The sequence below is a fragment of the Pseudonaja textilis genome, chromosome 2, assembly GCF_049901715.1.
Source record: "Pseudonaja textilis isolate UNSWEBS1 chromosome 2, rPseTex1.2, whole genome shotgun sequence".
In the NCBI taxonomy this organism is placed as follows: domain Eukaryota; kingdom Metazoa; phylum Chordata; class Lepidosauria; order Squamata; family Elapidae; genus Pseudonaja; species Pseudonaja textilis.
This window is the reverse complement of record NC_141991.1, coordinates 54,998,385-55,017,371: the sequence shown is the minus strand read 5'-3', so window position 1 is coordinate 55,017,371 and position 18,987 is coordinate 54,998,385. Positions and strand designations below refer to the sequence as shown.

Here is an 18,987-nt window from a genome sequence, read left to right as displayed (position 1 = left end):
TCATTGGTCAGTCTTCTTCAGTTATAAAATCTTGCCTAGTTTTTCTGGGCTGTACATTTATTCTTCTATTTCCTTAAAGGAGTCCCCATTGACTTTTAAAAGAATATATTTGAGTACAACATATGTTTGGCCCTTACGCAGCTTGTAAGAATGAGCTTGATAGATTTAGGAGATGAATGTATGATATGGGACAATTTAAAGACCATTTAAGTTCATGCTATAAATTTATGAGAAAATATTTAATGTTATAATTCTTGAGAGAATGAATTCTAGTGAAGATTGTGTTCTCTCTCCTGGCAAAGCCAAATGAAAACAGGAATAGAATGTCATAACAGAGTCTTATGTAATTAGAAAAACTAAAGAATTGCAAACATTACTGGGAAAATATCTTCTCTGTGGTTTTTATTTTCTCAGTATAAAATTTAGTTTCCTGACGCCAGAAGAAACTCTTAACTTGTTTTTTATTACCAACAAATAAATAGTTATGAGAACTATTTTCTCAAATCTGATGTTATTTTAAAGGCAAAAATATTGCTGTGAAAATATTTTTATAGAACCTCATATGGACTCACACACTTTGCTAGTTAAGCTCATTCTGAACAGTATGTATTATCTATTATGGAAGAATAATGAAATGTATGGGATTTCTCAAGAGAGGATAGAAATACACGGGGCTCTAATATACATCTATATTCAGTGACCTGAGCTTTTTGAAGTATCAGATTCCACACCATAAGTGATCCATCCTCAATAATTCTATGAATTAGTTTAACATAGCTTTGCGTAGCCTTCTTTTCCCCAGAAATATTGGATTGATTTCCAATTAATTTCCAACCAAGAATAGCTAAAGGCAGTTGGAGTGAAATTGGAAAAGACTAATCACAAACACTGTCAAACATTCCTCTTTGCACCCTTGACTGGAAAGAATTAATTCAAGGAACAAGAATCTAAGAGCAATAATTAATAGTATTTTTATTAGAATTTATTAGAAAGTTATAACACAAGAATTCAAGCAAGTGCCCTACTTTAGATAAGATGTCTATAGTCTACATTAGCAATTCAGCAGCAAGAGTCTTGTCTGTTTCCTCCTGTTTTGTTGATGTAAAAAAGAAATAATTCTCTCTTGTGAAGATGGGACAGTAGGCATTTCCTGTGTTGATAACTCTCAGCGCTTTTATCAATGTGAGAAATAATTCTCACGAACAGATTTATTTAGCAAAAGATAGATATCAGATCTTAAAAATCAGACCGCCTCCCAGTAAAACAATTAAGGCCCTTCTGAATTTGCATAAGACTGAGACTGCTGCTTACTGAGAAAAATTAATATTTTTACATTCATTTTTAGAGAAAACATAGACCATGTAAACTGCTTAGACTATAAAACACTATGAAGCGATATACAAGTTTAAGTGCTTTTGCTATAGTCATTCTGCTAAACAGGATTTTACTCATTGATGATTTTTGCATCAGTATATTTCTACAGATATATATTTAGTTCAGGTCCTGTGGATATTCTATTTTGGATGCATAATGTTTATCTCATTTAGCAAGAATCCACCTGTAATATTGATCTAGGGCTGTGGGTGAGTTCCAAACCTAGTATTGCATGGACCACCAAACTCCTTAAACTGTTGTTAAACAACAACTTTACTTTACATGTTGAAAGTAACAAAGAGTTTGGATTGTTGCATCAGTTCCATCAGTTATTTTAGGCAATTCCTTTCCCAGTGTGTATACTTCCTACCTACAAATGCGGAAGAAAATCACATGTTTTGGAGGTACAGCTTTTGTTGACCTCCAGAATTTATGATTTATAGCACTAATCTAGAAATTCTCAGATTGTTAAAGATGCTGTGTGCTTTACTTGATTTTATTGTAGGTAAATATGGCCGTGTAACATGTTAAGGGCTATAAAGCTTGGCATCCACGGAAACATGCTGTACAAATGAGGATTATAAATAATACTGTCTCCCTCCATAGGACTCTTTGATCTTGCAAAGAATAATCCATTTCATTCTAATTCATATATTACCGTCAAACATCTTTCCTTTGGATTTGTTTCCACTCTACTACATGCATTTTTAAACATGAGCAATTTGGACCCTTTGCCCCAGTTTCTAAATACATGGATATTGTTAGAATTATTTTCATTACAAAATGAGTTATCACCTTATGATCACAATTGAGACCGAAATTTCTGTTTTTTTGGCTGTAAATTGAGTCAGCTGCAATTTTACAATTTTTACGATGGGCATTAAGCAAATCACAGTGGACAATCATGCGGTTGTTAAGCGAATCCAGCTTCCCCAATGGCCTTTTTTTTTTTTTGGCCAGGTATCAGCAAAAAAAAAAAACCCATAAATCGCGAGCATTTGATCACTTTACACTATAACCAGCTGTAAATGTAAGTGTCAGAATGGCAGTCACATCACCTCAGGGGTGGTCTAACAGTAGGAAGCTCAGGTCTTAAGTCACTTTTTACAAAGCCAATGTAACTTTAGAACAGAGATCTCCAAACTTGGCAACTTTAAGACTTGTGGACTTCAACTCCCAGAATTCTCCAGCCAGCCTAAAGTTGTCAAGTTTGGGGACCCTTGCTTTAGATCATCATTAAATGAACAATCCTAAATAGAGAACCATTTATCCATGTGAATTTTCTACACAAAAGATCACTGTGGAAGCTTTGACTCTTGCCTTCTTTGAAGAACTTGTTAGATTTTTATCCTTCCTTTTTATCTCTTTATTTTTTAATTATATTTGTATTTTTATCCTGTTATTTTATTAAGGCAACAAGCATACCTAATTCTCCTGCCTCCTTTTGTTCCCAAAAAGAATGCTGTGAATTGGGTTGAGTTCAGAGAGACTGGCCCAAAATCACCTAGCTGGTTTTCATACCCGAAGAAGTCGTAGAACTCATAATCTGCTGGTTTCTAGACCAGTATAATAATCGCTACATCACATAAAACCACTAATTCCTAAAACATAACAATTTAGTACACTTATTTGGTGCTTTGGCAATTTTGAACTTTCTTTCATGCTTTTAACATTTGGCTAATAAAGGAATGGAGTAAAATGTTCTGCTTGAAACTGAAGAACTTTTATCTTTGTGATGATAGAATATTTTCAGTTCTATACAGAAAAACTGATTGCAGCGTATTACACAAACATAGACAAAACAGATATATGAAGACAAACACACATACAGATAATTCTTAACTCCTAATATTACATGTCAATATGTTTTAATCTATGAAACTTCCTTTGAAAGCAGTGAAATTCTATCAGGTTAAACTTTTTATCCCTTCAAATTATTTATGCCTTCAGCATAGAAAAGAAAAATAGCCTTATAGTTAAATAGATATACGTTAGAATGTTTAGCCTACATTAACCAACACTATGAACATGCCTAAAGCTATTCTTCCAGTAGAAGATCAGTCTAGGTAGCTACTCTTTTTATTCAAATGCAGAGTCTTTATACAACATGGATTGTACTAGGAAGTGTGGAAAGACATTTTTCTCAAAGAGAAGAAAGGAGGTGATTTAACAATGATTGATCACTAGTGATGGTGATACAGAGCTGACCAAACACATGCATAGCTTTTCCACTGACAGGAAACATATTGCAGTTAGAATTCAAAGCAAACATGCATTTTTTTTTCCATGATTTTCATTGAAAGAAATAGAGAGGTAAAAAGAAAGTAATTAAATTCACTCTATACACTTCTACACTCTAGGGATATGCTGGTTTTCTTTTTTTTCCTAACAATGGTAATGGGCAATGGATAATGGGTGAAGACATTTGAAATATTACATTTGCTATAGTGAGCTGGACATCAGTGGTTTGGTGGGATCAGTGGCCTGCTGGGAAAACCATTGGTGGGATTCAAAAGTTTTTACTACCGGTTCTGTGGGCGTGGCTTGGTGGGCATGGAAGGGGAAGGATACTGTAAAATCTACATTCCCTCCCCACTCCAGGGGGAAGGTTACTGCAAAATCCCAATTCCTCCCTACCCCACTAACTTGCTTTCCAGCTCTGTTCTCCTGTGCAGGGCAACAAAAGAAGACCCAGCCAATTAGCTGGGACTCGGGAGGCAGAGAATAGATGGGGGCGGGGCCAGTCAGAAGTGGTATTTGCCGGTTCTCTGAACTACTCAAAATTTCCACTATTGGTTCTCCACAACTGTTCAGAACCTGCTGAATACCACCTCTGATCAAAACGCCACCAGCGTCTCTTGGCTTGTCCAAATGTCCTAAATAAGCTGACCAAAGAGACTGTCAGAGTCAAAGTTTAGTGCCACCAAACTAGGATGTCCTTGTTCCCTCTTTATTGTTGGTACATTTTATGAGCTGATAATTTTCCCTCATTATTTTCAATGCCCTGTTTTCATAGAAGAAATCCATCCTGTAAAGTTGTAAAAGGTGGTGGAGGGAAAATGCAACTACAACAGAATGGAGATCTGTTAGGTACAGTTTATTACTGTTGCCGTTTTCCTTTCAGCTATTAGGTTTGGGCGAATGCCACAAGCTGAGAAGGAGAAACTCTTGGCAGAGATTTCAAGTGACATCGACCAGCTGAACCCTGAGTCTGCTGATCTGCGAGCCCTGGCCAAGCTGCTCTATGATTCCTACATAAAGTCTTTCCCCCTGACCAAAGCCAAGGCAAGGGCAATCTTGACAGGAAAGACAACAGACCAATCAGTAAGTTCCATCCAGTTGTTGTTTTTTCTTCTTAGAGCAAAAGGTCTACCACTCTAATGGAGCATATTGTGTGTTTTTTAAAATACGTTTGGTACTTAATATATTTCAAGCCCAAGCTGAAACACAGGAAATGGGATGGGATAAGTAAACATTATTTGGAAAAAAATATAATAAAATATTTGAATCCCTTACAAGTATGTGAAGGTCAACACAACTTGTCTTCCTGAATAGTCATTCCTTTTTCCATTGGTAATCACCTAAATTATCCAATGGAGCTACTGTATCTCTTAAACCATCTATGTTGGGCTACAGTTCAATCCCTTTCTTGGCATTAGCCTGGACATTTTTAGTTCCCTGGTAGAGAGGATAATTTAAGGACCAGCCACATCCTTTTGCTAAGGTTTCTCACCCATGACAATAAATATGTAGATTCAACTCCCAGAATTCCCCAGCCAGCATGCCTGTTGGAGAGTTGTAATAATTGAAATCGATATATCTTAAGATTGTTCAAGATTGTGAAACTCTGTGTTAGAAGAACAGCAAATTCACTTTTTTATTGTTTTAAAGCTAACCCATCTAGTCCCACTGATCTTTTTATTTTCAGTTGTCAACAAATGTCAAGTGTTCAGTTCTTCCTTCCAGTATTTACTTTACTTTCTTATACTCTGCCTGTTTAACAATTCATTGTAACTTTACTAGTTCTATGCTCATGAAAATCCTTGTTTACATCCTTTATTGCAAGCGTGCATTAGATCTGAGCAAGCTTATTTTTGTTCTCATTTGAATAAAATTGCCTTGGTCAGAAAGAACTCTTGTACTTCCTTGATGCTAGGTTATGACCTTGCATATGTCCTCTTGTCTCTAACAGTATGTTTTCTGACTTGCGATACAGATATTAGTTCATTCATATGATCCTTCAGCCTCAGTATCTCAGAAGGTCACTAGCTTTGCATCTTCCTGTCAATCATAAGCTGCATTTTCACAGCATCTTACAGGTGCCCTCTTCCTTTTCTTCTTGAACTGATTGATGGTGGAAGATAGGGGTGAGCAGGAAGGACAAGGAGACCTTAACAGCTAGGTCAAGGGGGAGAGAACAAGGCAGAAGTTTTTGCCAGTAAGTCACTACCTGCTCTGCAACTCCCAAGGAAGTACCGTACTGCCAAATTGTTTTTGGAGCATTTCCTCTGGAACAGGAGTTAAGGTGATATGTAATTGGCTTGGCTTTTCCAGTTGATGCTGCTCTTCAAATGAAAGAAATCTTTGACAGAAATGCATTGAAAAAAATCTTAGTTTGTTTTTCTAAAGGAGAAGACACAATTATATCCAGAAAACACAAGAGTGGTCACTTTGCAAAATGCCCCTCTGAAATAGAATATTGGAAAGTCCTCACAAGATGTTCAGCATTTGGCCGTATATAACCAAATGTGCTATTCTGTAAGACATGAACGTGTTCGCACTATCTATAGTTGATATATTGAGAAAAGGATGGACTGCTACTTCCAAATAGTTTTACAGGATCTATGTGTGGTTTATAGATATACTATCTTCATACATGGTGGGCTATGTGTAGATGTAGCCCGTTATTTGCAGAGGTTCCATTCCAGCCTAACAACTGTAGATAATGAAACAAGGTTTATTTTATTGTGTGTTAGCCCTATATGACCACCCATCTTGTAAAACAACTCTGGGCAGCTCACAATAATAATAAAATCACAAACAATAAAAAAATATATCAGGTACCTGACCTACCATCTCCAATCCATCACTCTGTTCAGACCTTGAGTTCCAATCTTGCTCTATCCCATCACCCGGGGGCGGGGGGGAGGGAAGCCAGCCCTTTACAGCTTTCTGCATGGCTAAAAGTGTGAGGGCCTGCCTGTTCCCAGGGGGAAGGGTGTTCAATAGGTGATATGCAATACCCCTTATTAGGGGTGGAATTCAAAAATCCCAACAACTGGTTCTCGGCCCGGTTGCTGAGTGGGCATGGCCTACAAGAACTTCCAGGAGGGCCATTTTTGCACCTTCCCCAGAGTCCGGAGACTTCCCTTGGGCCTCTGGGAGGGCGAAAACAGCCTCCCGCGGGTTCCAGAGGTTTTCTGGAAGCTAGAAACAGGCCCGTTTCCGGACTTCCAGGAGGGCCATTTTTCACCCTCCCAGAGCCTCTGCACAAACCCTGCACTTCCCTGCATCTAAAATGGCTGCGTGGAGACTCCTAAGAGGGGCAGGTGGGGTGGGTGGGGACAGATGGTCAGTTCAACTACCAGTTCGGGGGAACCAGATATAAATTTAACATCCAGTTCGCTCAAACTGGCCCAAACCAGCTGAATCCCACCCCTGCCCCTTATTGTGTTCTACTCTGTAATTGCTGTGTCAAATATTGGATTATGGAACTGCTGTATGAAGAACAAATGAAATGAGAGGAGCATGGATGAAAGAGGACCCTTCAAAAATAGAATGTTGTTTACTGGTAGGTTTTCCATCAGTAATCCTGCATAAAATCAGATGTTTTTTGTGGTTGCGTACAAAAGATCACATTTTGATAAACTTTAAATAATATTTTAAAATGTGAATTCAAGATAAACATTATAATAGGCAACCATTTTCTACTTATTCTCTGAATAAAGAAAAACTGAGACTGGAGACTCTTTGAAACTGAGCTTTCACACTATGAGTCTGATGTGCTAAAAATTACATCTAAACTGGAATTTTTATGTGTGTTCTTGGGACTGTGTTTACCTATCCATAATTAAATTCCAACTATCAGGATAGTTTTGCTGAAATAAAAACTAGAAACAAAAACCCCATACAAAACGCCAATACTTTCTTGGCCTTGCCTTTAAAAAGAATGAGAATAAATGTGCTCATTCAGTAAATAATGTGTAAAACAATTTTATTATGCATTTTGTGATGGACTTTGGGTTCCCAAACATTAACATGTTTATTGTGGATACAATTCTCAACTATGTTCCTTCTCAGAATTGTGGGTAACACTTCATCATGTGTAAATGTGTAAATGACTGGTAATGCTTAAATAAGTTGTACAGTTTAAAATAATTATGTAGACAGTTTTTCTGAGCCATACAGTGCCTTTGTAAAATACTCTATTAAGTGACAAAGAAACCCATTTCAGGTCCTCTAGCTTCCACTAATTAGCATTTTGTTCAATTTTTAAAGAAATGCCACTTAGAAAACAAAGAATATCACGGAAGCACTGGTAATAATAAAGTAGCAAATAACACCTCCAGCCAAGAAGATCAGCAGACACAAAGCTTGAATTTCAAATTATAGGCAGAACTTCCCATTTCAATCCAATCATAAATATTTCTACCAATCCATCAATGGCGATTGGAGTGAATCAGATAGTACTGGGCACGCCAGTGGGTTCCAGTCTTCGTGTACTCATGCATACCACACACACTGGGGAACTGCTCTTCTAGTTTCTGATGCTCCCACGTGCACATGTGCGTGCTCCCATTTTGGCACTTGGTGCAGAAAGGGTTCGCCAACACTGAGATAGTATTTGGCAAGGAAGAAACAGTATAGTTCTGTGCACAGAAATTATTGAAAAAGTTGTCCCATGATTATCACTCATTAAAAACATCTGCCAGGCAATCTCACATCTTTTACATGGATGACCTGAGGCTGTATGGAAAAACGCCATCTGAAATAAAATCGCTGCTCGACACTGTCCAAAGTATTGCAATGGAGTTTGCACTGAACAAATGTTCTACCCTTACCTTCAGTAGAGAAAAATAGTGAAAGCTGAAGGATGCCCTACAGCAGGAATATCGAACTCAATTTCATTGAGGACCACATCAGAGTTGTGTTTGACCTTGGGGGGCCGGGGTGAGTATGGCCAACATGACATCACTGTGGTGGCCAGAGCTCTCTGCCAGCAGAAACAGACTCCCAAGCTCAGTTTTTGGCTGCAATGGTCTCTTGAAACCCTCTACCAGGGAAAACAGAGCTCGGAAGGGCTGCACACAGCCCTCGCAAGCTCCATTTTTGCTGGCAGAGACACCGTGAGCCGGTCCTTTGCTGTTTCCAGGCTGGCCTCGTGGGCCAGATCTAAGCACCCCGTGGGCCGGATCCGTCCCTCCAGGCCTTGATTTTGACAACCCTGCCTTAGGGAAATAACATAAAGAGTCTAGATGGAGATCACTACAAATACCTGAGTATACTTCAGGCTCAAGCACACTGAAGTCAAGAAGAAGGTTAATAGTAGATCATCAGAAGAATGAACAAGATCTCAGAGTTCCAATTCATTTGTAGAAATACCATTAAGGCAATTAATACCTGGGCAATTCCAGTCATTAGATATACAGTTGGAATAATGGATTGGACTAAAACTGAACTAAAAGCCCAGGACAAGAAGACCAGAAACACAATAACATTGAATCATGTCCTTTATCAGTGCAGTAATGTTGACAGACTCTACTTACTAAGGAAAATAGATGGGTGTGGAATGTTGTAAGTACACCAGACATTTGAAGAAGAAGAAAGGACATTGGAAGAATATCTGAAGGGCACTGATGAAGATACACTGAAGCTAGTACACTGTGAAGGCTCTCTGAATACTCTATAGACCAAACTGGCCTTCAAGAAAGACCAAATGAAAGATAGAAAAGAGACATGACAAGGCAAAGTGGTATTACATGGCCAATACATTAAAAAATAGCAGGCAAAGCAGATAACAACAAGAGTTGGCAACACCTAACAGCAGGAAAATTGAAGATAGAGGGGCAAATTCTCGCTGCATAAGATGAAGCCTTAAGAACAGGTGCATACAAAGCCAAAATTGAGAGGACAGCAACAGATATATTGCTGATATAGTCCTCTGAAAAGAAGTTGAAGAAAAGCTTAGTTAACTGCTAAAGAACAGACTGCCTACACAATGGCAGGACAAAGTAGCAATAATGGTGCATTGGAACAGTGGTCGCCAACCGCTGGGTTGGGTCCCTGGGATTTAAAATTATGAGTTTAGTGGTCCCTGAGGTCCAAAAGGTTGGCGAACCCTGCATTGGAATATCTGCAAGATATACCATTTGCCTGCCAGCAAGAACTGGTAGGGCACTAAAATAATAGAAAATGAAAAAACCTAAAGTGCTCTGGGACTTTAGAATTCAGACAGAAAGGCCCTGGCCAGATAATGCCTCAGACTTAACAACTCTGGATAAGAAAGGCAAAAAATATTTGAATAGTGCATGTTACAGAGTGATGTGGTGCCTTTATTCTAATCTTTATATAGGCAACAGATTTGAATTTTGTCAATCCTCTTATCCTCTGTAACAACAGATCCATACTTTTTTGGGAAGTTCAACCTTTTGAATTTGAAAGAGCTTCAATGGGTAAGGAAGAAAAGCAGAAATCAGATCCTCCACCTTCCATCCTATGTATCATTTTCTATGTCTGCCATTCCCTTGATTTTAAAAAAACGGTTCTTCAAAGTCCAGTTGAAGCAAATAATGCCCTAGCACCTTCTACTTTTCATCCAACTAGCTGCATGGTTCATTGTGATGACTTTAAATACATTCTGAGTAAGCATACTCTTTATGAAATGATCACAATCATGTTGTGAAACAGCCTTCTGTCTGTCTGTCTGTCTCTCTCTCTTTCTCTCTATCTATCTATCATCTAGCTAGTTATCATCTACCTAGCTATCATCTAGCTAGCTATCTCCTGGCAGTACAATCAGAATTGTTTACCTGTTTTTGTTTTAAAGAATCAGTGACTCAATCATAAGTATTATTGATGATGGGGTAAATTCAATAAAATATGCTAAATGCATTTGCTGCACAATGCTCCTGCCTTCTATTTCTGTAGGAGTAATGGATTATCTTCCGTGTTGTTTCATGAGTTTTAGAACTAAGGTACAAGTCAGCTTCTCTATCATTGAGGATGATGGTGGTACATTCCAGCTCTGCCGTTAAGAACATTCAGTCAATGATGTATGATTGGGGGTGCGGGGGGGGGGGGATCAGCTTAAAATATCCCAATCCCGTGTTATACATTTTACATGGGTTTTATTGCCCATTACAAATCTATGGCAAGGAGATTCAGAAAGCCATAAAAATACAGTTTAGGCTTTGTGATAAAATATAGGAGCCTAATTGCCAGTATTATGTTGGTATAACAAGTTTTCAAAATGATAAAGCAGATATGCTATTGGCTTTAAATGATTGCTGCTTCTTAGCAATTTACCTTGAGGGGAAAACATAGGGCTTTATTTACCAAAACAAAGTGGTTTTTCTTCAGACTATGTCCTTGAAAACTGAGGGACCTATTGCAGCTGAGTTCTTCACATTCATACACTTAAGTCTGTCTTTTCCAACCTGTTTTTCAAAGTCATTGTGTTTTGTGTCACAAAAATCCTGTACAGATCATCAACTGTATCTTCTTCTTCTTTTTAGCCATTTGTCATTTATGACATGAATTCCTTAATGATGGGAGAAGACCAGATCAAGTGTAAACATTTGACCCCCATGCAAGAGCAAAGCAAAGAAGTGGCCATACGTATCTTCCAGCGCTGCCAATTTCGCTCGGTGGAAGCTGTTCAGGAAATCACTGAATTTGCCAAAAGCATTCCAGGTTTTGTGAGTTTAGACCTCAATGACCAAGTAACTCTCCTGAAATATGGAGTGCATGAGATCATCTATACACTCCTAGCCTCCATGATGAATAAAGATGGCGTTCTCATATCCAATGGACAAGGATTCATGACTCGGGAGTTCCTAAAGAGTCTGCGGAAACCTTTCTGTGACTTTATGGAGCCAAAATTCGAGTTTGCTGTCAAATTCAATGCACTGGAATTAGACGACAGTGACCTGGCAATATTTATAGCTGTCATTATTCTTAGTGGAGGTAAGTGTGAGAAAGTTTCATAGTTCTCCTTGATTTGCAAAGATTTTAGCCAAGGTTCATGACTTATGAGCCCCCCCCCTCCAAACACTCCATATTTAGCACACCAGCCTTGTACTTTGGTCTTCAGTTCCCGCTCAGAACATTAAAATAGATACTAAATCCCTGGCATAGTTACGAATGCTTCCTGAACTGCTTTCAGTTGAATCATAAATTGGGCGGTCCTGATTTGAAAACTATACTACCATATTATAGATAGGCCCTTGTCTCCCAAAGTCTAATTTACATATGTGCAATGATCCTTTTAGAACAAAGATTCTTGAGAGAATTTTTCTCACTCTACTATATGCAGTTTGGAAGATGAATGAAATGAACAATTGCCCTTCATGAATGCCCTTATGTATCGAAAAGAGTTTTAAGAGTCCTCCAGAAAGTATATGTCAGGAGTCCTAGGAGGACTAAACGTCTCAATTTTTGGATCTATGCTCCACATCCAGTGACTGCATATTAGCTGGTTGGACTAACTCTACTCGTGCTGGTTATTGGATCCCCTTGGCAAGAGAAGATACAAAAATCTTTGTTTGAATTAATTCTTGCTTGACCAATATGATCTTTTGGAGCCCTGGTTTCTTTCTGTACACATTCACTGCTGTTCAGTCTGAACCTCTGCTTGTATCTCAGTTCTAGTTTGTCCTTCAGTCCTTATTCTTTGGTCCTGGCAAACTAGTTTTGTCCCTTTTCTCCTGATTCCCTTCAGACTGCTGTCTCTGAACAGCCCTGACAGTTCAATCACAAAACTAAGGCCTGGAAAACTATCCTATACCAGGACAAACTATGAAACCCAACATTATTATTAATAGCTGTTTGTCAGAGTCTGCAGCAGAAGTCTTGAGATTGAACATGAGGCCATGTGTCAACAAACAAGTGACAAGTAGATCTTTGTGTTTCTTTGCGATTTTTTACATCTCCAGGGTGACCCTACTGAGTTGAGTTGCTGCTGCTTGTCACCATATGCACTGCTATGTTTTCCTTATACAGAACCAGATGCCACCACCCTTACATAATTTTATCTCTCTGGTTGCTTCTTTCTCTCAACTACCATTTGAGACTTGCATGATTCAACAAGTGTCAGGATTAAAGAAGCTTAATTATTATTTGGCATTTTTTCACTTGGAACTGCAGCATTGAGGCATGTTGTTCGTTAAACCAAAGGCTCATTTAGCAAGAATATATACTTCAATTCTACGTAAGAATTCTTGATAAAGATGTTGGGATAAGTAGCTGAGTGGCTCTGAATAAAGGCAAAAATCAAAGTTGATTTTTCTTTTGAAAGCTGTTTTCAACACACCAAATTTGGTTCCATTCTGTTTTCAGAGTCCTAAGCCCTCTTAAATATTTTCTTTCCAACATGCCTTTAGATTAGAAAGAATAAAAAGCTGTATTAGTTCAAGGAAGATTTAAAAAACAAGTTACAATTAGTCACAGATGCAATAAGAGAGGAGTTCTCAGATTTTGCAGTGGAATGAATCACTAACATTTCTCTTTTCCTTCACTTTGATATGACAAATTTAAGAATTTACTCTAAATAATAAAATTCAACAAAAGTTAAATTGAACACTTTGAGAGAAGTACAGTGTCTTGGAATGCAAGGTTGTCAGGGGGAAAAAACACCTTCCATCTTAAGAAATTCCTTTAGATGATACTTTTTGATAATAAAGGTTAGAAAATGTCTTCCTGCTTGCTTTCCTCAAAACACTGAACACATAAGGAAAAAAGAAAATCTGTATACATCTCAAGTATGGATGTTTCAGATATAAATACTTTTTAACCTTTTTAATTTTATTTTAACAGATATTTAGAAATACAACCAGGCGAGGGGAACATGAATGTGAAGATTTCTAGGGTGTAAAAAGTTGAATAAGAATTTTCAAAGTAAAATTAAAGATAATTCTAACTGTTAGTAAGAGCAAATCAATAGGAATTACCAAATGCAATTAATAGGATAATCAATCAGAAATATTACGAGTTTATAAATTAAGAAACTTTATCCTTGTTGTAACAAAAGGCAATTGTTACTGATATCTAACTGCAACCCATCCTTCTTTTAATATTGCTAATAGATAGATAATTAAAACAGTTTTAAAGGTTTCTTAGTTAAGAGGCAATAGCTGCATTTCTGAACATGATGGCAAAACACTTCTGGTCAAACTTGATTGCAATAGTTCAATGTTGTGTCCAAAAATTCACTGTGTGTGTGATGGAGTATGAGTGGATGTGTTTACAATTAATAATCACATTTATAATCAGACCAATTGTAAATTAAATTTTCAAAAGGATTTAATATGTATTTGCCTATAGAACGTCCCAAAACAAAGCTCCCACAAAATGGACAGTCTGCTGTCTTCCCAATCTTTTAAATCTTCTTCAAGCATGATCCAACAGAAAGTACATTCGGGGTATTTCATATTCCCAATAATTGTGCCTGAAGTTGTACAGATTAAAGTTTTCAAGTAATAATTGCACTGTCGTTTGAATAATTGTAAACTATTGACAGTAGGAATAAATGATTTTGAGGGTGAGCTTTCTTCATAGTTTGATCCAATTTTCATTCTGCTACCAGAATTCTGCCCAAAATGGTCCTTCCTGTGAGACAAGAGGAATGAGATAATCCTTGCCGGTTTTGTTTCACTGAAACTTCATCACCACTTTCCCTGTTGCTCTGGGAATTTCAAAGAAAATTGGAATAGTTTGCAGTAGGAGAGGGGATCAGAAGAGATTGCTTCCCCCTTTCCACTGGAGGATACCCAGACTAGATTAACGGTCTCCTGTAGAAAAAAAAAGCCATCTGCTAAATACTTCTGCTGGATCCAATCTAGTTGAAAATACTGTTTTTTTTTCCAGGGCCTGAACTATTCTATCAGTATAGGAATTGCTGTTTACAGATTGAAAAAGACAAGCTGTCATTTAAAAGGACAAATCAATCAAAATTTTGAGGGATATTCCACCTATTAAGAATTTTTATATAACTTTTAAGATATTGGCAGCCAGTTTCTTTGGATTTAAAACCTGATTTGTTCTGTACTCATTAAAATCAGGCACGCAACTGCTGAGTCACACTGACATTATGATAAGAGTTCCCAACCAAATGCTTATTCTTGTTCTAAATGAGCTTCAGTAGCAATTGCTCTTAAGAGATAAGAATACATAGGAATTTTGCAAGTGTACATAGAACATAAAATAATTGTTATGAACATTTTGTACGTGAATGATTAACAGAAAGTATGGTTCTCTTTGAGAATGTTAAAGAAAAAAAGAGACTTCCACACTGGATAAAAGCCTATCTCTAAATATGGTCGTCTACTTTGGGAACATTGTTTCAGCTTTACATTTCACGTAATTATCAGTCTTTCAAAAGTAACTTTGATATTATTGATATTACAATAGCAGTACTCTTAATGTTTATTTCTAGTTAACTAAACTATAGATTAATTCTAAACGAAAGGAAATAGAAGTTCATTTTTATCACTTCTGTTTAATGTTTCCTAAAAGGAGAATCCATGACTATTTGGGGATACAGGCATATATGCTGCCCTATGTTAGGACTTCATCCTAAAGTCTGTCTGGAATTTATCTTTAAATGCATTGAAGTCTCCAACTATTCAAATTCCAACTAGGCTTTCATATATATATTTTTAAATGCTTCAGCATCATAAGCTTGGCCTTGATCTGGGAGTACTTTTAAGAGGGAAGACTCTGAGATAATGCATTATGTAGGTTTTCTTCCTTTTCTTGCATTTTTCTCAATGATAAACAAGAAAAGCAGAAAATAAGCAACAAAGAGGACATCTGGATCCATTGATAAACCCAGGAAACAAAAATTATTCTGGAAAAAAAATCCTTTTTTATTGTAGAAAGAACCTATAAAATTCAGTCTGTTTTTATATCTGCTTGGGATGAAAGGAAATTATTTTAGCCAAATTGAATAGTATTATATTGTTAACAATATTAAAAACTGACTGATAGTGAAGCAAGCAAGGGATTTCCTAGGATTTCAAAAACAGTAGGAAAAGATGCTGCAGACTTTACCTTTGGTTAAATTTTGTGTTTATGCACAATGAGTCATAGCCAGATGTTTTAGCATTTGCAGATTATCAAAATGTTGTTAAAATCTATGTAATCTCCCCAAAACCAAACAAGTAACATTTTTTTAAATATTAATTGCCACATCTCTAAAATGTTTATGCACACATATCCTCCATATATAGCAGACAGATCTAAAAGTTTTGAATACATACATGGGTAGGCTTCTGTTTTTGCAATATCACATGAGCAGTGTTTGTCTCTCTTTTCTCCTCCTTTTCCTGCAAAAATAAATAAATAAATATTGTTGTGCTCTTCCAAGCTTCTTGAGCAAATTTGGAACTAGAAGGAGGAAAGAGGTGAAGTCCGTTCTAACTGCAGAATCTCTTTTGCTGGCAGAAAGGCATCATAGGATGTAACACATAAAATAATGTAAACCCTGTAAAATGCCTACTTCTTTTTGACACAACTTTTCTGTGTGTCCTTTTTCATACTCTATGTCAGGGGTGTCAAACTTGGCATCACATGACGTATCATGACTTTTTTCGCCTTCACTAAACTACGCATGGGCGTGGCCAGTGCATGACGCATCCCACTCACGGGCCGCAAGTTTGACAGCCCTGCTCTATGTTATTCCTTCCTCATTTTATTTAAAAGTAGAATGATATTTTTTTGGTAACTAACTTATTGATTGGGTTTAGAATTCTGTCTGCAATGGTAGTTATGACTTTGTGATTTCTGAGAAAAATAAAACATTTGAGAAAATGTTTTATATTCTTGTTATGTAAATATTTGGGAGGGTATAACATTTCCTATATATTAATCAGTGTGAAATATAATGTAAAAACCCAAGTTATGAAGGAACTATCAAGTATATCAGTTTCAGTTTATATGGAATGCTGCCTTTTATTTTTTGACACCTAGAGTAAATAAGTCATTTTGTGGTTTATATAATCAGGTTGTAAATTCTAACAAGAACTAGTTCAGCCTACGTGAACTCCTTTAAACAGACACAGAGCTGATTTCTTGTTTTCATCTGTTATTGTTTTAACTTCCTTCACTTAACATCATAGGATTTCTATGACCTTGAATAAAATTGTATTCCACTGACAAAACTGAGAACTTGGCAATGTAATTAAACAGCTTTACTTAAATAACTTAACAGCAGTCAGTTTGGGCTTCTGAAGCTTGAGCTGCAGGCTTAGTTGATCAAGGAAGTTACCCTTTCATGTTTAAGAATTGTTCTACAAAAGCTGCAGGAATGGCCACCGTGAGAAATCTGGTATCTATAACCAAACCTGTAAAATCACATTGGGTTATCAAAGGATTTGCACGACTCCTAAAGTCATCCTTTGTTGATTTCAGTCTTCTTCCCTTTATTCTTTGATGCAGGAACTTTCTCATCATGTGAGGGTGTCATTTGCTCTGTTCCCTCCTGTCTTCAGGCTGTAAATCCTAGACAATTACAGATCAGCCTCCTTTTGTTGGTTTTGTGTGACTTTATCATTGTCCCCATGAGCATTCTGAATAAGACAAATGGAAATTTCTTATGGCACAGCTGGAAGACACTAGATTAGTGAAAGCTGTACAGTACAGTACACCTTATCCAGACATCTGAGCCTGTACCCAATGCCCTCATCTACAACAAGATGACACCCAGCTTGTCCACTTACTTGAATGACAAAGCAATTGTTTTACTTATTAACTTTTGCCTTGCAGCATGAAGCCAGTGGATTCTGGTTATTGTGGTTTCACATGGCCAAGTGAGTTTAAGAGATTATATATTAGCAAGAGAGGCAGCAATGGTCACTTGCAGATGTTGTCAAAATAGGAACATTGTGCACAATTATTAGCAACATTTGGCTGTTTTTTCATCCCTTTTGCTTATAGAATTATAGAGTTTCTCAATTTGTCCAAAAGTTCAACATAAAGATTGTGATTGGATTTTAGTATTTATCTATCTATTTATTTATTTTTTATTTTTTATTTGTCTTTTGGGGATATAAGGCTATAGAGCAGGGAAAATTGAAGGAACTAACCCAAGAAATCTCATAAAACATTGTGGTGGTTTTGATGGAGAGCTAGTAGAATGTTGTCAACAACTTACTGTTAAATAAAAATCATAAACAAATGGCAAGAAAAATATAATGAAAAGAGGGGTACAGGTAAATTTGTGTGAAGGAAAAATCAATACTCTGAATTGAGGCTAGGAAATATCTCTGATCCTAAAAAGTAGGCTTTTGTGACAGTCAAAAACTTATGGGTAATTCCAGTTCAGATGGTGCTTAAAGGTAATTTCCGTAATGCTAGAACTGATACAGAAACTTTTATAATTCAGTTACACCTATGGATATACCTATATACATTTTAAAACTAATGGTTTTATTTGTTTCTAGATCGCCCTGGATTACTGAATGTGAAACCTATTGAAGATATTCAAGATAGTTTGCTGCAATCACTAGAACTCCAGTTAAAGCTGAATCACCCAGAATCATCACAACTGTTTGCAAAATTGTTGCAGAAAATGACAGACCTCAGACAGATTGTAACAGAACATGTGCAGCTGTTGCAAATTATAAAGAAGACGGAGACAAACATGAGCCTTCATCCACTCCTACAAGAAATTTACAAGGATTTGTATTAAGGGTCATCAGATTTCTAATTCATTTACATAAGTACGTTCATCAAATTGCACTATTTCTTTAAGAGGGAAAATATTACATACCTAAGAAATTACTGTGAAAAAAACCATTTAAAAAGAGACAGAGCTTTACTATTATAGATCTATTTTATGCATATTGTTTATAAAGATACATTTACAATTTGCTTTTAATATTAAAATGTCTTTATCATCAAAATGTTGACTGTATTTACAAGATTCTTTTTTCCTGACTTATTTGATATAATAGCACTGCTTTTTCAGACTGATTTTAAAATAACATTGGAGTAAGGGTATAGTTCAGCTTCATTGCAAAGAAGAGTAATTTCTCCCTCAAGGGAAGTTTTCTGGATCTTGATGTGGTTGTGAATCAACAACAATTATACAGGTCACTGCATTATTCTACAGGGCTCAAATTACATACATCTAACTTTTAAATATGTTTTTCAGAATGGTGCAAAAGAGCCAGATTTTAAAAAATAATTAGTTTGCGGGATTTTTAAAAACATTCCTGACATTTAGCTGGGTTTGAAAGAGATTGCCAGAAGAATGAATATTTATGATTTACATTTATATTAAATAAACATATGTACATTTCAAGGTGCTCAGGATATGTAGTGCAAAATTAGTTTTATGCTTTTTTATATTGTATGCTGATTTCAAATGTGAGCTGCATAGCTGTTTTGTTTTTT

At 36.6% G+C, this 18,987-nt stretch overlaps 1 protein-coding gene across 2 annotated transcripts in view; it reads left to right on the top strand.

Moving 5' to 3' along the window:
- PPARG (peroxisome proliferator activated receptor gamma) overlaps window positions 1-18,498 on the top strand; it is a 69,367-nt gene extending 50,869 nt beyond the window's left edge. For both annotated transcript variants that reach the window (XM_026724294.2, XM_087923926.1), the window contains exons 5-7: window positions 4,499-4,698; window positions 11,109-11,559; window positions 18,033-18,498. In XM_026724294.2, coding sequence (XP_026580079.1) covers window positions 4,499-4,698; window positions 11,109-11,559; window positions 18,033-18,280 — 899 coding nt within the window. In that variant the 3' untranslated portion in view covers window positions 18,281-18,498. The remainder of the gene's footprint in view (window positions 1-4,498; window positions 4,699-11,108; window positions 11,560-18,032) is intronic.
- Window positions 18,499-18,987: the final 489 nt, after the last annotated feature.